This window comes from Rhinolophus hipposideros (genome assembly GCF_964194185.1).
Source record: "Rhinolophus hipposideros genome assembly, chromosome: 17".
In the NCBI taxonomy this organism is placed as follows: Eukaryota; Metazoa; Chordata; class Mammalia; order Chiroptera; family Rhinolophidae; genus Rhinolophus; species Rhinolophus hipposideros.
In genome coordinates, this window is record NC_138063.1 from 16,946,655 (window position 1) to 16,965,979 (window position 19,325).

A 19,325-nucleotide genomic window follows, 5' to 3' on the forward strand; every position below is an offset into this window, starting at 1 on the left:
TTGGAGGAACGAGTTTCACTCATCAATCTCAGAAAAACAGCATCATGCGATATTTCCAAGTAACGCCAGTGCCTTACAGCCTGGATTTTTGAAAAGACCCTAGAGAAAAATACGTGAACTCCTAGGTCAAGTCCCATTTGTTAGTTGATTTCCAATTTGGGGTAAAGCTGGGGCAGAAAAATTACATGAATAAAGCTGAGTAGCCTTCTGACCAATTAAAGTAATGCTCAAACTGAAAGGAATAGAGGAAATCATCTGTTTCGCTAATACCTACCTGTTTCAAAGATGAGGAAAGGGAGGCACCAATTTTATAATGACTTGACCTCAAGAGTATCTATTGGTTAAAAAAAAAAAAAAAAAAAAAAAAAGAGTATCTATGGGTTGAAGTTTTCAAATTACAGCACTGCTCCTTGTTCCCCGAGGCCCGTTCACTTGCCTATGGAGGCTAAGATCAGAACTACAGTACATTGGTAGGAAAAGGAAATATTTGTCCATCACAACCATATAAATCTTTATCAACTTATCGCCGAATTCAAATATGTGTAATGCAAATGTGCTATATCCTATATCTTTATTTGCCTTATGGTAGGCAAGCAATTCAGCTTTATTTGTAACTCAAAAAGGAGTATAACTTTGGAGGTAGGGTTTTTGTGATTAATCTCTTGTAAAACTCGAAGGGTTTTCAGATCACCGTGGAGGAAGGAGCATGCTCCCACTTGCACAAAGTTTCTTTTCCTATGTGTGCTTTTCACTGTTTCTCAAGGTGACTAATACGACGTCTCTAGCCAGAGTCATGAAATGTTTTCTGCTTGAGAGAGAACAGGGATGGTTAGTGTTCCCCAAGGCATTTAGAAACCAACACTGAATGGCTGGAAGTTAACTGTTTCTGACAGTGATTTAGAGAATATTTAGTTTCCTAGTGAAGAGGGTGCTTATTTTTTCCCCCTAAGCATTCACTTGGAAACACACATTAGTTCCTATTCCTTTTGCAATGCACATAGCTTTGCTCCAAAAATCCTTGACGAATGATTGAATATATATTTTTAAAAATCTGTGAAATCTTCTAGGAGTAGAACGTCTATGCCTTTTTATTTAGATGAGGTTCAGAATTGACTGAGCTAAGTGCTCTGTTAAGAGTTCTTTATTTATATGACTTCATAGAATTGCTATATGATATGTATTTATACTATATGTTATGTAATAGTTCTATAACTAACTTTATTTAATAATTCCTACTTTTAAACAAATTAACAAAATAAAACTCAGGTAAAGAGAGTAAAGTTTATCTATTTCCTCTCTCTCTCTCTCTCTCTCTCTCTCTCTCTCTCTCTCTCTCTCTCAATAAACATTATTTCTTTAGAGCAGTTTCAGACTTACAGCCAAATTGTGTGGAAGGTACAGAGGGTATCTCTGCTCCCACATATGCACAGATTTCCCACTCTCAAAGTCTTGCACCAGAATGAACATGAGACTAACCCCACAGATAGAAACAGATCTGTGGTCTATAACCACAGATTTAAAAAATTATATATACTAGTTCATTATATATATTGTTTTCTTTTTCATTGAACTTTAACTTTCGAAATCATTTCCCCATGATTCAATGAGACAGTTTTGCATGCTGTACCAAATCAAGAGAAAAGAAAAAAAGTAAATAAAATACTGGATTTTCAGAAGGAGACTGTGTCTTTAAAAAAGAAAAAGAAATTACAGGATACACCATGAATAAAATAAAATAGTTAATTTCTAATTTTAAAAAAGTAATGAACTTTGGCTTGTGTCAGTATTGTTGGAGTGAACAATTAAAGGTCAATCTACACATTCTTCATACACATCTTTCTTCAAGTTAGAGAACATCGATAAAATCAAAAGAAAGCAGGAGACAATGATTGAATGAGAAAACTAAACTAAAACCTCTCTTTTCTGCTGGGGAGAATTCATTTCAGAATTTGAAGTAGTGACTTGTGGTTCCAAATTATTTAACTAAAATCACCTTCCTAATTGTCCTGGGATTCGGATTTTTGGTTGTTGGACTTCGTACATTTTTCTCATTTAATTCCTTCCAATATGGTTTAGGGAACTGTTTTTCCTCAAGTTTTTGCACACAACTCTATTCTGCAAACATGATGTACAGTGAGAATAAAGAAAATAAATCTAATTCTCTCTTGGCAGATTTTTGATGCCTTTTTAATTCCAACCTTGCTACATCTAAACAATTTATGATTTCTTAGAGCTGTCCCTGTTTTGTTGGAGAAAATATAGCTTACCTCACAAATACATTTTATTGCTCTTACCATCTTATCTATTACAAAACATCTTATCTCACACAAGCTGCTGAGTCACCTATTCTTAAGTAAGAGAAGAAAGCCATAAAATCTGTTTTAAAATGCTGTGCTTGAAGAAAAACAAAGTCAAATGGCACAGGAAAACTCACCAGGGTGTATATAAGAGCTGAAAGTATCTCCGTTCCTACCTTCCTTAAAACAAATGAAATACTACTACAGGATACTCAATCAATAGACAAAAATTAGTTGCATTTCCATATATGCACACAGGCTATTAAAAAATAAAGAATATGATCTTATTTACAATAGCATCAAAAAGAATAAAATATTTAGGAATATAATTAAGGAGTGAATGATCTGTATGCTGAAAACTGTAAGACATTAATGAAAGAAATTGAAGAAGACACAAATAAACGGAAAGATATTCCATGCTCATCAATTAAAACAATTGTTAAAATATCCATATTGCCCAAAGTTATCTACAGCTTCATTGTTATCCCTATCAAAATTCCAATGATATTTTTCACAGAAATAGAAAAAAATACTAAAATTTGTATGGAACCACAAAAGACCCCAAACAGCCAAACCAACCTTAAGGAAGAAGATCAAAGCTAGAGACATCACACTTCCAGATTTCAAACTATATTACAAAGCTATAGTAACCTAAACAGTATGGTACTGGCATAAAAATAGATCAATGGGACAGAATAGGGAGCTCAGAAATGTACCCAGGCATATATGGTCAATTAATTTATGACAAAGGAGCCAAGAATGTAAAATAAGAAAAGAATGTGTTCTTTAATAATGGTGCTGGGAAAACTAAATTGTCACATTAAAAAAAAAAAAAAAAGATGGGGTGGCTGGTTGGATCAGTGGTTAGAGTGCAGTGCTCATAACACCAATGTTGCTGGTTCGATTCCCACATGGGCCAGTGAGCTACACCCTCCACAACTAGATTGAAAACGATTTGACACAGAGCTGATAGGTCCTGAAAAAACACACTGTTCCCCAATAAAAATAATAATAAAAAAAGATATTGAATGCCTATTTTACACCCTACCAAAAAAATGAAAAAGAAAAAAAGAAAAATCAACTCAAAATAGGTTAAGGACTTAAATCTAAGACCTGAAACTATAAAACTCCTAGAAGAAAACACGGGCATAAACTCTTTGACATTGATCTTAGCAATGATTTTTTTTGGGGGGGGGTTTGACATCAAAAGCAAAGGCAACAAAAACAACAATAAACAAGTGGAAAAATAAACAGAAAGCTTCCGCACAGCAAAGGAAAACATGAACAAAATGAAAACGCAACCTAAGGGATGGGAGAAAATATTTGCAAACCACATATCTGATAAGGAGTGAATATTCAAATACTTAAAAAACTCATAAAACTCAATAGCAAAAATAATCCAATCAATCAGATGAAAATATGGGCAGAGGAACCAAATGGACATTTTTCCAAAGAGGACATACCAATGGATAACAGGTACATGACAAGGTGCTTGATATCACTAACCATTAGGGAAATGCAAATCAGAACCACAATGAGCATCAAATCATTGTTTTACTGAACCATATAACCTTTGTTTCTCCATCACTTTGTATATTGTCAGTGGAGAGGACATTGAAAAGTTTCTAGAAAATCAGTCCAAAAGCATGTAAGATCCAAAATATTCATTATGCTGGAAAAGAAAATTCTAGTACCCAGGTCATGGGTAAGTCAATCTTTCCAAGGGATAACAACCTCAAAATGCTACACATTTGACAAGACATTCTTAGTATTATTCATTTGTGTTTTTCTTTAAAAAAATGAAAATACATTACACTGACTTTTTCCTGCTCCGAAACCTCGGTCCACGGACAGTGTTGGGAAGGGCACAGGTCGGAGAGTGAACTGTGGGTGGGGGTATCCACATGTGGGAGATGGAAGGATTCCTGGATACTGGGCACTTTCTAGGGTTGGCACAGGAATGGCACTCACGACAGCTGCAAAACAAGGATATTCATTGTTTTTTTAATCCTATGTATCCACATATCAAGCAAAAGGGGAGTGGCTACATTTTCACATCTTCAAATCCATACATGCTCTTCATTGTATCATGTAGGTTCCTTCAATTACCTCTTTCCCAAAGTCCTTTTCGTATTTTAGAAGAGACAGCTCACTCCTCCAGCATCTTACTAAGGAGTATTACCCTGAGGTTTACATATTTTTGTGGTTTCAAACAAAGACATGATTAATCAAGCCGCCATAAAGCCACCTTAAGGCTCCCTGTTCTTGGTTTTGTTTTTTCTTATTTTTTCTCTTAAGCAAGAGGCTCGCTGTTCTTTGTTTTGTTTTTTCTTATTCTTTCACTTAAGCAAGAACAATGGCATTCAAAATGTTGAGTTGTTCAGAAATCAAATATATTGTGTAAAGTGGGCTGAGGAAATGGGAATTTTCCATTAATTCTGTAAAGAATGTAATGCTTTTGAAATATAGTCTAGAGAGGGAAAAAAGAAGGTATATTCTCAATAATTATACTTAGGATTTACATGTAAATAGAAAGAAAATACCTTCAAAGAGCCAAAACAGTGTAGTTTTCTGTCACATCAATTTAAATATAACTGAAGGTTTTCCGGGAATACCAAACATTTTTCAGTTATACTGGCTCAAATCCACAGATAAATATCTTATACAATAGTTTCTAGGTTTAGTGAGTATAGTTCAATTCCATTATTCAATACCTATCCAATTATATAATATTATGAAATAGTTACTCTAATTGTAGTCAATCTTCATTTTATATCATCTTGTAAAATGTTCTCCACCTCTTATTATCAAAAAATAAAATTTAAGCCAGCTACTGGAAAAATCAATTTCAGCAGTGTACGTCTGTCTATATACTAATGAAGTTATTTCTATTATATACACAATTTTTATTTTATTACATGGAATGCCAATTACTGGAGGTTTTAACATTCACAGATATACACGTTTACTAAAGAAAAACCTTCCTTTTTTATCACATTGCTCTTACATGAATTCATAAACATAGACACAAATTATATTATTGCATTATTGTAAGTTAGAAACATGTCGATTTAAAATGCATATTAATTACATTAAATATAGAACACTTTAAATCAAAAAAGGCTGCTTCTAGTTAAACTGGCTTTTAGAATTGCATTCCAGAATTTATGTTTCAATGTATTTATAATACTTATTGAAATACATATTAACATGTTTATGTGAATTGAAAAATGAAGTAAGGCTTTTTCAGAAACACGTTTTTGATTGGTTTGACATTGAAGACAAATTCTTTTAAGTAGGTTAAATGATGGTTGTTTTCCATGAACTGAATAAAAATATATAAATTTTAATAGGATTAACATATTTTAGAAAAAATCATATTAGTGAAGGTATACTACAAGTGGTATTTCAATGTTTTCAATTATGTCTTAATACACTGTATTAGACAAAGTACCTTATAAAAGTACTTTATAGATGTACCTCCTAGAAAATGAGACAGTAAATAACTTGAATAAGTAACAAATACTTTTAAAAGTCAGGTAGTTTCTAAAACTTTTACTTTCAACATAACTGAAAGAGGATATTACCTAGTTGTTAGTTTAAATATTATTAAAAGTAACTGTATGAAGGAGGTGGGGCTCAGTTGGTTACAGCGTGAGCTTTGAACAACAGTGTTGTAGGTTTGATTCCCATACGGGCCAGTGAGCTGTACCCTCCACAACTAGATTGAAGACAACAAGCTGCCGCTGAGCTTCTGGAGGGGTGGCTGGATGTCTCAGGTGGTTAGAGCACGAGCTCTCAACAACAAGGTTGCTGGTTCAATTTCTGCATGGGATGGTGGGCTGTGGCCCGTGAAACTAAAGATTGAAAACAGCAACTGAACTTGGAGCTGAGCTGCGCCCTCCACAACTAGATTGAAGGACAACGACTTGGAGCTGATGGGGCCTGGAGAAACACACTGTCCCCCAATTTTCCCCAATTAAAAAAAGAAACCTGGATGAGAGTTCACAGCATAATTTTAGCACGTAACTTGGAAGGAGTTCAAATCATGGAGTGATTGCTATAAAAATCTTATTGTTATAACTCTAAACCACACATACATGCAAACAGTTTCTCAGTGTTTAGATCAATAAAAGAAAACACTGGGCTACAAGTTATGCAATAAGTAACATTCATCCACGGATACACGAAATAACTGTATTCAAAAAGCCTCACACATGTCATTAGGCGATAGATTTCTAATAAAATCTTACTTTATATACAATTGTGCAGAAATAATAACTGTAATGTTAACTCAACCCAGAAGAACATTAGCTGTTACAAATATAAACATACAACTTCAGTTTATAAAAATATATTGCAAACAAATAAGATAAATGATGAATAAAGGATGTTCAGTCATAAAAATAGATGACATCTGCATATTATTGTGTAGCAAAAGGGAATTGTCGGTACTAGTTTAAGGGGAAAAATGAGTGATGTAAATTCTTTGTAAAAGAGCAGCTTCCTCATGTATTTTGTAAATGAATGATGGTGGATATCAAATTGCTATGGTACTTTTATGCTTTCGGATTTATTTGAAAGAGTGATAAATCACATCTTTCACAGATATTTAACTTGCATTCTTTTAAATGTTAAATTACAATGTGTGATGATACAAAGTTACTCTAAATAATTTTTGGAAAGACTTGAGTATAAATTTGAGAACAAATGGTACACAGCACAATACCTTAACAAAGATATTTTATACAGAGTAACTGTGGATATACAAACACATGAACAGACTTTAGAAGAAGGAAAGGAAAAAAAAAATACAAGGAAACTTTTCAAAAGAATGAGAGCTACAAGACAGATATTAGCCAAAGAAAGAGGTTATAATTTCATAGTCTTTGTGTCTCTGACAGAGCAGTCCTAGAGATACTTCATATTTTTCAAGTGAGTTAATAGGAAGAATTTTCTGTAAGTATCATTTATAAATCTGTCATTTTAACTCACTGGAAACTTTTTAAGTAGTTTGATGTATTATTTACTATAGTAATGATTAATAATAATAATAACAACAACAACAATAATAATAATAGGCTTTAATACATTTGTAAATAAGAGCCATATAATTGCATAAAGTGTGTTTTCATACAACTCAAAAATCCAATCTTTGAGACAGTCAATGTAATGATTTCACCCATCTTACTAATCAAACTGGATCATCTGCCTAGTCATTAAGGCTGACTGGCAGATTGCAAAACCTTCCCCATGTTGATAATTTTTACTCATAAATAAATGTGATAACGAGAGTTTCCCTTAGGCACTCACTCCACAAATGGTGCACGTTTCCTTATCAATATTATTTGAACTTAACCAATATTGTATAATACATTTTGAATAAAAATTTCATAAATATCTCCTGGTGGGAGCTGAATGAATTTGAATGGAGAAACCGTAGAATAATTTGGCAAGCCACAGAATTTATAAATTAGAGAACTGAGAGAACCACAAGACTAAAGTTATATTCTGGTTTCAAATCCTTCATTACCCAAGAAAGAAATTTCACTTTTCTAAGTGTTTTGCATTTTGGCTACTGATGTGGGTACAAAAGGTTTGCAAACAACAAATTCCTTTTAAAAGTAGTATATCTCCTGTGTGTTTCTGCATCTCAAAAATTCTCATCGTTTTATTTCCTGACATGATATAGTCGGTCTTCAGGTATTTTGACCCATGATTCATTTCACAAGGGCACAGAAGTCTATACTTACAAGAGAGTTGTTGCAAAAAAGAATCACTCTAAAGTTTGATATAACACTATATTGATGAGTTTTTTTGGTATTTCCCCCTAGATGTCAGTTTTGGAAGCCAGAAGCACACACACACTCACACTACAATTCAAAGCATTCACTGCATTGCTATGTTTATGTAAAACAGCTCAGAGCGATATCATCAAGCCTTTTCAATAAATCTCTGCTCTGTGGCCAAATATGACGAAAAAAATCTGTTCTGACACAGCCTGCAGGCAATTGAATTTATATCTCACACTGATGCCCAAAGATTTTTCAAGTAGAAATTCCCTTGCCAAATTACTTAGCTCCCTGAACAGGGCACGTTGGTATTGGAAAACTTTTACAACATTCTTAAAAATATTAGCACGAAATGAGACCTGTATGGAATCTGAAGTGAAGTTTTCTTTTAAAGTTACAATTTTAAGAAATTGGGCCCTCTGTAGGTATTTCTCAACAGGATATTTGACAGAATTGAGAGATTTGTTGAGGAGGTGAGGTGGACAAATATAATAGGAAAGGTAATATTTTGAAGTGAAAAGATTTTCAATGAAATGGTTTCTCATTCTGCTTCTTACCATCTCTTCTCTGCAATAATAACCTGTATATAATCTGGACTATTTGGAAATTTAGTGTCTATTGCCTTTGGTAAATATTCTTATCTCCTTCACATTTTCAGGGATCCTTTGACAAGCAATTCTCACTGAAAGGCATTCACAAGTATCCAGCATGCCACTAAAGTCCCCCTTAGGAAAAGTAATGCTTTTCACCAGTACATGTTCTATAATCATTCTCAACACAGAGGCTCAACAAAGAGCTGAGCACTGAGGTCACACTGAGGTCACACTGCCTGGGCTCCTTATCCAGTTGTGCCACTAGGTAGTGAATCAGTGTCACAGCCAGTATCTAGACCCCTCAGTGGATTCCCACCTCACGGTCTTCACATCCTGTGAAGTTCCCTGTCACATGTCACCAGGGTTGATCTGATGAACAATGGAAGTGATGGTATGTCACTTCCAAAATTAGATTAGAAAACTCTCTCTTCCCTTCCCTTCCCTTCTCTTCCCTTCCCTTCCCTTCCCTTCCCTTCCCTTCCCTTCCCTTCCCTCCACCCTCACCCCCTTCATTTAGATCATACATCTGGGAAAAGCCAGGAGCCAGGTCTTGAGGGCACGCCAACAGACCTGTGGAGAGGCACCTATGATAGGGAACTGAAGTCCTCTCAGTCCAACAGACTGAGAGAAACCTCATGACACAGCTTGAGACCCTAAGCCAGAACTACCTTGCTAAATGCTCCTGGATTCTTGACCCTCAGAGGCTGTTGAGAAAACAAACAATTATTTTACGTTGCTAAGTTTTGGGGGTAATTTGTTATGCAGTAAAAGATGAGTATACATTGACTTGAGCAAGTTATTTAAGCTCTCAACTTCGTAAGTCTTCTCATCTGGAAAGTGGAGAAGATAACAGCAGCAATCCTTCACTAAAAAGTGCAGCAGAGTGTTGGGTCGGGGTCAGCCCTTCCTAAATGCTGCTTGTTGTTATTTACCTGCAGGCCTCCATGAGACCCCCCGCCCAAGACTGAGATGTATACCATTTAATAGGAAATGTTGTTTAAAACACCTTTTTGCATATGTCTATGACCTTGATTGTGGTGATAGGTTTATAGGTATGCATATATCCAAGATCACCAAATTATATACAGGGCATATGTGCAGTTTTGTATGTATCAACTATACCTCAATAAAGCTCTTAAAATAAATACAAATGAAAAATACAACCACTTGAAAGACAAGTTAAATTTTCACCAAGATACTGAAAATTATTGCCATTGAAATATAATTAGTTCTACTGAAAAAATCAAAAAGATCCCATCTTACATTTGAAAAAGGAGAGCAATACATTAAGATGGAGGAAACTAAATGGTAGTTTTTGACTCAAATTTGAACCTGAGGGATATTGTAAGTTGTTGAGATTATGAAGTTCTTCCCCTGATGGAGGAAAATAACTGGAATGGTGATTACAAAACAAAAATCTAGGTTCAAAGCTGGTTCTGTCATTTATGACCTAAAGGAAGATCCTTAGTTTATCTACATCTAGCTGACCCATTTTTCATGTGGATCATATTACACTTCACAAAATAAGATATGATGTGACCAGTGCTTCTCACAAGGTTGCTATGAGAATGTCCTGAGAGCAAGTGCATTGTGAGCGGTGGACTCGAAGGTTCCTACAGCATCCTTCAGCCTTCACTCCCTTCTGTCTGGCTGTTCTCAAATGAGAGCTTCTGAGAACTTCTCAAATGAGCTACGGCTCTGAAGTCCAGAAATCTGAAATAATTGTGAACATCTGGGTGGACATTTTGACACCATGCGTATCAGACAGAAGATGAGGTCACAGGAAAGGGAGACACCGATCTGGTCCAAAGGATGACTTTGAGATGAGCTTGAGGTGTCCCACTGCTCGCTTCTCTGCAGACCATCTAGAGGCCCCGTGAGCACATGTGCCTTAATCTTTTACAAGTTACCCCAAACTGCCCCAAAGACCTTGACTCAGATGAGAATGGTCCAAAAACAAAAGATAGTGTATTTTTTTGTCAGAAATCTCTAAGACGTTAGCAAATAGGAAGAATTAGGTGACATAAATCTTAAAAAGGGATCTGTATTTTTCATATTGCTCTCGGAAATCTCTCTAAAAGCTCTACATGTATTCCTTTTGCACTGTGTCATCTGAAATTCTTTGCTTTTACCAGCTCTTTGTCAGGTCCCTTCTTGATTATCCCCATATCTCTGATAATCAAGCCATTTTTTTGCCTTGTAAAAATCCTCTCTGGATATATGATTCTGTACTTCCTTTTTTTCTTGAGCTCAAAAGCTGCAACTTGACTATGTCTGCAGAATCCTACTACCCTGCTGAGTTGGAAAATCCAATAGAATTGGCAATCCATTAATTTTAGTTAAAAAAGTCATTTGCTTATAGAACTACCACGGCACAACCTCTGTGTTTTCAACTCTCATTCATTACCAACTCTTATCCAGTTTACACAGCCTTGTGGGAGTTAGAGAACTGCATTTAAAATAAGTACTACCTCCTGCAGAAATTCATAGTAAGAGGAGGAATGAAGGATGCCATTCAAGTCTCAAATAATAAAAACTAATGTTAATAATGGTGTCAAATTATTATTTGGAATCAGAGCTATGTAATGATGTCATTTCTAATGAAAATTTAAATGAGCCTTGAACTTTTGGCTCCTGACCACTGCTTCCACAGTTTTCAACAGTTGACACTTGGTGTTTCTGGTCCTAGGACAGTTATTTGCACTCATTACCACTAAGAAAGTATTCTTGGTCACGTGTGGGCATCCATAAGGGCTACAGGAAATAAAATGCCCAGGTCCACAAACCTGTTGAGCTGGGACCAGTATTAGGATACTGGCTTCTCACACCATATATGCACAAGTCAAGCAAGGATTCTGCCTTGGAATCAATGTGAAAGAGGTTAAGATTATCCTCTCACAGGCCAGTCCCTCCCAATGGCCATGTGTGTACCAGAGGGCCTTCTGGGAGCATAGCATCTAGAGGCAACAGGACTTCAGTTTTTAAAATCTGCCTTTTCTCAAGTAGCTTTATTTCACTTCTTAACAGTTCTTCAACTCATTGTTTGATTTCTGCAGTCAAGAGACTAAAACAGATGGTGGGAATTGGGGTGGGTGGGGTAGAGTTGGCTCTTACAGTGAATGTTCTAGAAAGTCCCAAACCAGTAACCATAAACATCCCCTGAGCTATCATCACAAAAGCAAAACTGTGTGCCTTTTTTTGCCTCTTCAGGCAACCTTTTTTGAGATTTCTTTTTTCCTTTAAAGGCTGATTTTACATTAATTCATTTTCTCTATAGGAAAAAAGGAAAAAAAAAGACAAAAATGAAATTCAAGAGGATTCTGCCCCCAAAACTCTCAACTGTTAAGTTATTAGAATTTCATGACTGATGTGATCTAACAGGTCATCTGCTTCAGTCTGTATCTGTCTTTGTTCTGATTCCCTGCCTCACCTCCAGCACTTTACAGAAGAAGAAAGTATGGGTCGAAAATGCTTTCCAAGGCCAAACCCACAGTTATGTTCCATCAAGTAATAAAATACTAGAAATGTAAGTAAATCTACATCTCTCCAGGAATTGCTCTCAGCCAAAGAAGTTGCTCACCCAGATTACACCCCACTTCCTAGGGGCAGCCTATATCAATGACTACTTAAGACAAGGTACAGCAGCCCATGCCCCCAGCCTCATTTGAAACAACTCTGAGGGACAATCCCAGCATAAGAGGAACCTGTAGGATCAGCTAAGGCTGCCATTAAACTGTATCATCAGTACAATTTCTCCCTGCCCCCAATCTGGCACCCCTCACTCTCCCAGGTGTTATTCCAGAAAACGTTTGCTAATAAAACCCCTGTAATTTACACTCTATCTCAGAGTCTGATTACCGGGAAACCCAGCATATAACCTTCACCTACCCTTTAAAGATTCAGGAAAGTTAAACCTGATGATTCTCATTTCTTAAAATTTTATTTATAATAAGGAACAAACATCTAAAATAATTCGTTGGCCATTGTAACAAAATAGCCTTTGCCACCATTTTACGGCAAGGAGCGGTGGACTAGGGAATCAAATTACCTGGCTCTCCTGCCGATGCTATCAGCTAGTATGTTTCTCACGAGTGTCAGCTTATTTAGCTGTGAAATGTGTTCGCGGCAAAGGAGTACATATCCCACATGATGTTTTCAACCGAGATGTCTACTCTTAGATATATAAGCAGATTTTTTGCACTGCAATAAAATTAAACATGTCTCCCTGTGGGTTTTAAGAACAAAACATATTTTAAATAGTCTATATTTTATCTGCGAATTGACATTTTATAGAGCATGGTTGAGAAATGTCAAAGAAGAGGGGAAAATAACCTTACAAAAATAATGATTCTTAAGTGAAACAGCAAACATCTTTATACATGTGACAAGAAATCTGCACATGCTATGCTTTGGTTTATACAAGACTTGATACAAGACTTGATGCCTTAGTAAATCTAAATAATTACAAGTGGGGCCATCAGTGCAGCTACTATTGAGAATGAAATCATAACCCTGACAAGATACAGATCTGTAATTTTTCAGCGTAATTATCAAGGCCTTATTAGTCATGTCAATTGCAAAAAAAGCCTATTTTATTTATCAGAAAGCTTCAAAATTTTAAAGTTAACTTGAATTCTATGTTGAAGTAATTTCTTTGTATTAGATAGAGTTTTACCAACATAGAGCTTGGAGAGAACAAAGACTGTAACGTGACAGTATTATTTCAAAAGATATATATTCTATTGACTCTTCATTTCTTATTGAAGTTTTATTTAAGTATAATAAAACTTGAATATCCTAAGTAGTGCTCCATGATTTTTCAGAGTGAAATGCCTACTAACCATCATCCAGAGCATGCAATAGAAACTATTAGAAGCTGCCCCAGGGATTTTTCCAGTTACTAATCACCTCTCAAGAGTAACTGCCCTTTAAATTCTAACCCCATGGATTATTTTGCTTGTATTGGAGCTTTACTTAAATTGAATCATATAGATATGTTAAGTTTCTATCTTGCAACCTTATATCTGTAAGATTCTCCATATTGTTTGTGTCATTTCAGTTTGTTCATTTTCATTACTGCATGGGATTCTACTATATGAATATATTACACTGTAATGAAGATATGGCATCATGAGTAGTATTTTCACACACAATCAGGTACATGCCTTTTGGTGAGCATATCATGTATTTCTGCTGGACATGCTTCTAAAAGTAGAATCTCTTTAAGAATGGTATTGCTGGGTCAGAGTATTCTTATAAATTCTGTAGAACAATTTAACTTTATTTTTTTTTTTTTTTTTTTTTTATTCTTTCTAGCATTATATTTTTTTTTTATTAATTAATTTATTTATTAGTTTCAGGTGTACAAAACAAGGTAATACTTAGACGTTCATCATTTATATCCCTCATACTGTGAACCCCCCTCCCCCCATCCACTATCCCTCCGACCTCACACTGAACCATCACATTATATATATAAAACTATAGTTGGCATTCATTAATGTTTAGCTTCTGATGTACAATGCCATGATCAGGTATCCACAGTATCCCTGAGGTGGTCTCCCAAATAGGACGCATGTCCATCGGATACCCAACAAAATCTTTACAACATTATAGAATACCTTCCCCAAATTAATTTTCAAAAGAAAAACCCTGAGGCCATCTTGTGGTTACCAGCTGCTTCCAAATCCCTTCACCTTTCCCCTTATCCCCAACCCCCTCCCACACACCCATCTAACCACTCTCGGTTTTTTCTCTGCGTCCCCAAAACTGACTTTGATTAGTTCATTCACATAGTCTTTTTTTTAGATTCCATATATAAGTGAGATCATATGGTACTTGTCTTTCTCTTTCTGACTTATTTCACTTAACATAATGTTCTCTAGATCCATCCATGTTGCTGCAAATGATAAGATTTCTTTCTTCTTTATGGCTGCGTAGTACTCCATTGTATAAATGTACCACAGCTTCTTAATCCAGTCATCTACCGATGGGCATTTTGGTTGTTTCCATATCTTGGCTATTGTGTAAAGTGCTGCAATAAACATAGGAGTGCATACAGATTTTTGAATTGGAGTTTTGGATTTCTCCGGGTAGATGCCTAGGAGTGGAATTACTGGATCATAGGGTAGTTCCATTTTCAGATTCCTGAGATACCTCCATACTGTTTTCCATAGTGGCTGCACTAATCTGCAGTCCCACCAACAGTGCACTAGCGTTCCCTTTTCTCCACATCCGCGCCAGCATTTGTTGTTTGTTGATTTATTGATAATAGCCATTTTGACTGGAGTGAGGTGGTATCTCATTGTGGTTTTTATTTGCATTTCTCTGATGGTTAGTGAGGTTGAGCATTTCTTCATATGTCTTCTTGCCTTCTGTATGTCCTTCTTAGAGAAATGTCTCCCCAAGTCCTCTGCCCATTTTTTAATTGGGTTGTTTGTTTTTTTGGAGTTGAGTTGAGTAAGTTTTTTATAGATTTGTGATATTAATCCCTTATCAGATATATCATTGGCAAATATCTTTTCCCATACAGTAGGATCCCTTTTTGTTTTATTGATGGTTTCCTTTGCTGTGAAAAAACTTTTTAGTTTGATGTAATCCCACATGTTTATTTTTTCTCTTACTTCGCTCGCGCGAGGGGATATATCAGTGAAAATCTTACTCCGGGTAATGTCCATGAAGTTTCTTCCTATATTTTCTTCTAGATATTTTATGGTTTCAGATCTTACATTTAAGTCTTTAAGCCATTTTGAATTTGTTTTTGTATATGGTGTAAGGAGGTGGTCCAGCTTCATTTTCTTGCATGTGTCCGTCCAGGTTTCCCAACACCACTTATTGAACAGACTATCTTTACCCCATCGTACATTCTTGCTTCCATTGTCATAGATTAGATGGGCATATAGGCATGGATTTACGTCTGGACTCTCTATTCTGTTCCATTGATCTATGTATCTATTTTTATGCCAGTACCATGTTGTTTTGATTACTGTAGCCTTGTAGTATAGTTTGAAATCAGGTATCGTTATACCTCCCACTTTGTTCTTATTTCTCAAGATTGCTGAGGCTATCCGGGGTCTTTTATGGTCCCATATAAATTTTAGGATTATATGTTCTATTTCTGTGAAAAACGTCGTTGGTAGTTTGATAGGAATTGCGTTGAATATGTATATTGCCTTAGGCAGTATGGACATTTTAATTATATTAATTCTTCCTATCCATGAACATGGAATGTGTTTCCATCTATTTATGTCTTCTTTCATTTCTTTCTTCAGTGTTGTATAATTTTCTGAGTACAGATCCTTTACATCTTTGGTTAGATTTATTCCCAGATATTTTATAGTCTTTGGAGCAATTGTAAATGGAATTGTTTTTTTAATTTCTCCTTCTGCTATTTTATCATTGGTATATACAAATGCAACTGATTTCCGAATATTAATTTTATATCCTGCTACTTTACTAAATTCATCTATCAGTTCTAATAGTTTCTTGGTGGAGTCTTTAGGGTTCTCTATATATAGAATCATATCATCTGCATATAATGATAATTTTACTTCCTCCTTACCAATTTGGATGCCTTTTATTTCTTTCTCTTGTCTGATTGCTGTGGCTAGAACTTCCAGCACTATGTTGAATAGAAGTGGAGAAAGTGGGCAACCTTGTCTTGTTCCTGATCTTAGGGGGAATGGTTTTAGCTTTTCCCCATTGAGTATGATGTTAGCTGTGGGTTTGTCATATATGGCCTTTATTATGTTAAGATATGATCCCTCTATTCCCACTTTCTTAAGGGTTTTTATCATAAAAGGTTGTTGTATTTTATCAAATGCTTTTTCTGCATCTATTGATATGATCATGTGATTTTTATTTTTCATTTTGTTAATGTGGTGTATCACATTAATTGATTTGCGGATGTTGAACCACCCCTGCATACCAGGGATGAATCCCACTTGATCATGGTGTATGATCTTTTTAATGTATTGCTGAATTCTGTTTGCTAATAATTTGTTGAGAATTTTTGCATCTATGTTCATTAGAGATATCGGCCTGTAGTTTTCTTTCTTTGTGGTGTCTTTGTCTGCTTTTGGGATCAGGGTGATAGTGGCTTCGTAAAAAGTGTTTGGGAGTCTTCCTTCCTTCTGGATTTTTTGGAAGAGCTTGAGGAGAATAGGTGATAATTCTTTTTTGAACGTTTTGAAAAATTCACCTGTAAAGCCATCTGGTCCAGGGCTTTTGTTTGTTGGGAGATTATTGATTACTGATTCAATTTCCCTGGTGGTAATCAGACTGTTCAGGCTTTCTGTTTCTTCTTGAGTTAGCTTTGGAAGGTTGTGCGCCTCTAGAAAATTGTCCATTTCTTCAAGGTTGTCAAATTTGTTGGCATAAAGTTGCTCATAGTAATTTCTTACAATTTTTTGTATTTCTGTGGTGTCTGTTGTCACTTCTCCTCTTTCATTTCTGATTTTATTAATTTGGGTCCTCTCTCTCCTTTTTTTAATGAGTCTGGCTAAAGGTTTGTCAATTTTGTTTATCTTCTCTAAGAACCAACTCTTGGATTCATTGATCTTTTGTATTGTTTTTCTGGTTTCTATTTCATTTATTTCTGCTCTGATCCTTATTATCTCCTTCCTTGTGCTCCCTTTGGGTTTATTTTGCTGTTCTTTTTCCAGATCCCTTAAGTGTGAAGATAAACTGTCAATTAGTGATGTTTCTTGTTTCTTTAGGTAGGCCTGCAGTGCTATGAACTTCCCTCTTAGGACTGCTTTCGCAGCATCCCATAGATTTTGGGTCGTCGTGTTCTCATTCTCATTTGTCTCAAGATATCTTTTGATTTCTTCTTTGATCTGCTGCTTGACCCATTCATTATTTAGCAACATGTTATTCAGCCTCCATGAATTGGTGTATCTTCCTGGTTTTTTTCCCCTGTAGTTCATTTCTAATTTCATAGCACTGTGGTCAGAGAAGACAATTGGTATGATTTCAATTTTCTTAAATTTATCGAGGCTTGTCTTGTGTCCTAACATATGATCTATTTTAGAAAATGTTCCATGAGCACTTGAGAAGAACGTGTATTCTGCAGCATTGGGGTGAAATGCTCTGAAAATATCAATTAAGTCCAACTGCTCCAAAGTATCATTTAAGGCTGTTGTTTCCATATTGATTTTCTGTCTGGAGGACCTGTCCCTTGTTGTCAGAGGTGTGTTGAAGTCCCCTACTATGATAGTGTTGCTGTTGATCTCTGTCTTTATGTCCATCAGTACCTGTTTTATATATTTAGGTGCTCCTATGTTAGGTGCATAGATGTTTACTAGGGTTATGTCCTCTTGTCGGATTGATCCCTTTATTATTATATAGTGCCCATCTTTGTCTTTTAATATGTTCTTCATTTTAAAGTCTATTTTGTCAGATATAAGTATTGCAACTCCAGCTTTTTTCTCGCTTCCATTTGCATAAAATATGTTACTCCAACCCTTCACTTTCAGCCTGTGTGTGTCTTTTGATCTGAAATGAGTCTCTTGTATACAGCATATACAAGGGTCTTGTTTCCTTATCCACTCAGCCACCCTATGTCTCTTGATTGGAGCGTTTAATCCATTTACATTTAAAGTGATTATTGATAGGTACATAGTTATTGCCATTTTTAGATTTGTAGTAAATTGTTTTCATCTTTCTTCTATTTACAGAAGTCCTTTTAGTATTTCTTGCAATGCTGGCTTGGTTGTCATAAATTCTTTCAGTTTGTTCTTTTCTGGGAAGCTCTTTATCTCTCCATCAACTTTAAATGATAGCCTTGCTGGATAAAGCAATCTAGGTTGTAGGCCTTTGTGTTCCATCACTTTGAGTATCTCCTGCCACTCCCTCCTTGCCTTCAATGTTTCTGTAGAAAAGTCATTTGATAGTCTTATGGGAGTTCCCTTGTATGTAACCTTCTGCCTTTCTCTTGCTGCTTTCAAGATTCTCTCTTTGTCTTTAAGCTTTGCCATTTTAACTATAATGTGTCTTGGTGTGGGCCTGTTTGGGTTTATCCTGGTTGGAACTCTCTGCACTTCCTGGGCTTGTATGTTGGTTTCCTTCATCAGGTTAGGGAAGTTTTCTGACATTATTACCTCAAATATGTTCTCAATCCCTTGCTTCTTCTCTTCGCCTTCTGGTATTCCTATGATGCGCATGTTGTTGCGCTTGATGTTATCCCAGAGGTCTCTTAACCCATCTTCATTGTTTTTTATTCTTTTTTCTTTCTGTTGTTCAGTTTGAGTGATCTCTGCTAACTTGTCTTCTAAGTCGCTGATTCGATCCTCTGCTTCATCTAACCTGCTGGTCATTCCTTCAAGTGAGTTCTTAATTTCGGTAATTGTGTTTTTTAGTTCTAGCTGGTTGTTCGTTAAGATTTCTACATCCTTTTTTAGCTCTAACTGGTTGTTCTTTATGCTTTCTATATCCTTCTTTATGTCTTCTCTAAGCTCCTTAAACATTCTTATCACCAGTGTTCTGAACTCTGTCTCTGACATGTTGGTTACCTCTGCTTCATTTGGTTCCAGTTGTGGAGGTTTCTTCTGTTCTTTTATTTGGGACATGTTTCTTTGTCTCCCCATTCTGACTGACTCTCTGTGTTTGCTTTGATGTATTAGGAAGATCCCCTAGAGCTCTTA

General features: G+C 35.7%; 1 protein-coding gene across 2 annotated transcripts in view; it reads right to left on the reverse strand.

Annotated features, from left to right (window-relative positions):
* Positions 1–19,325, reverse strand: part of DCC (DCC netrin 1 receptor) — a 1,070,394-nt gene that overhangs the window by 40,050 nt on the left and 1,011,019 nt on the right. For both annotated transcript variants that reach the window (XM_081078113.1, XM_081078112.1), the window contains exon 26: positions 4,118–4,273. In XM_081078113.1, the coding sequence (XP_080934239.1) occupies positions 4,118–4,273 (156 nt within the window). The remainder of the gene's footprint in view (positions 1–4,117; positions 4,274–19,325) is intronic.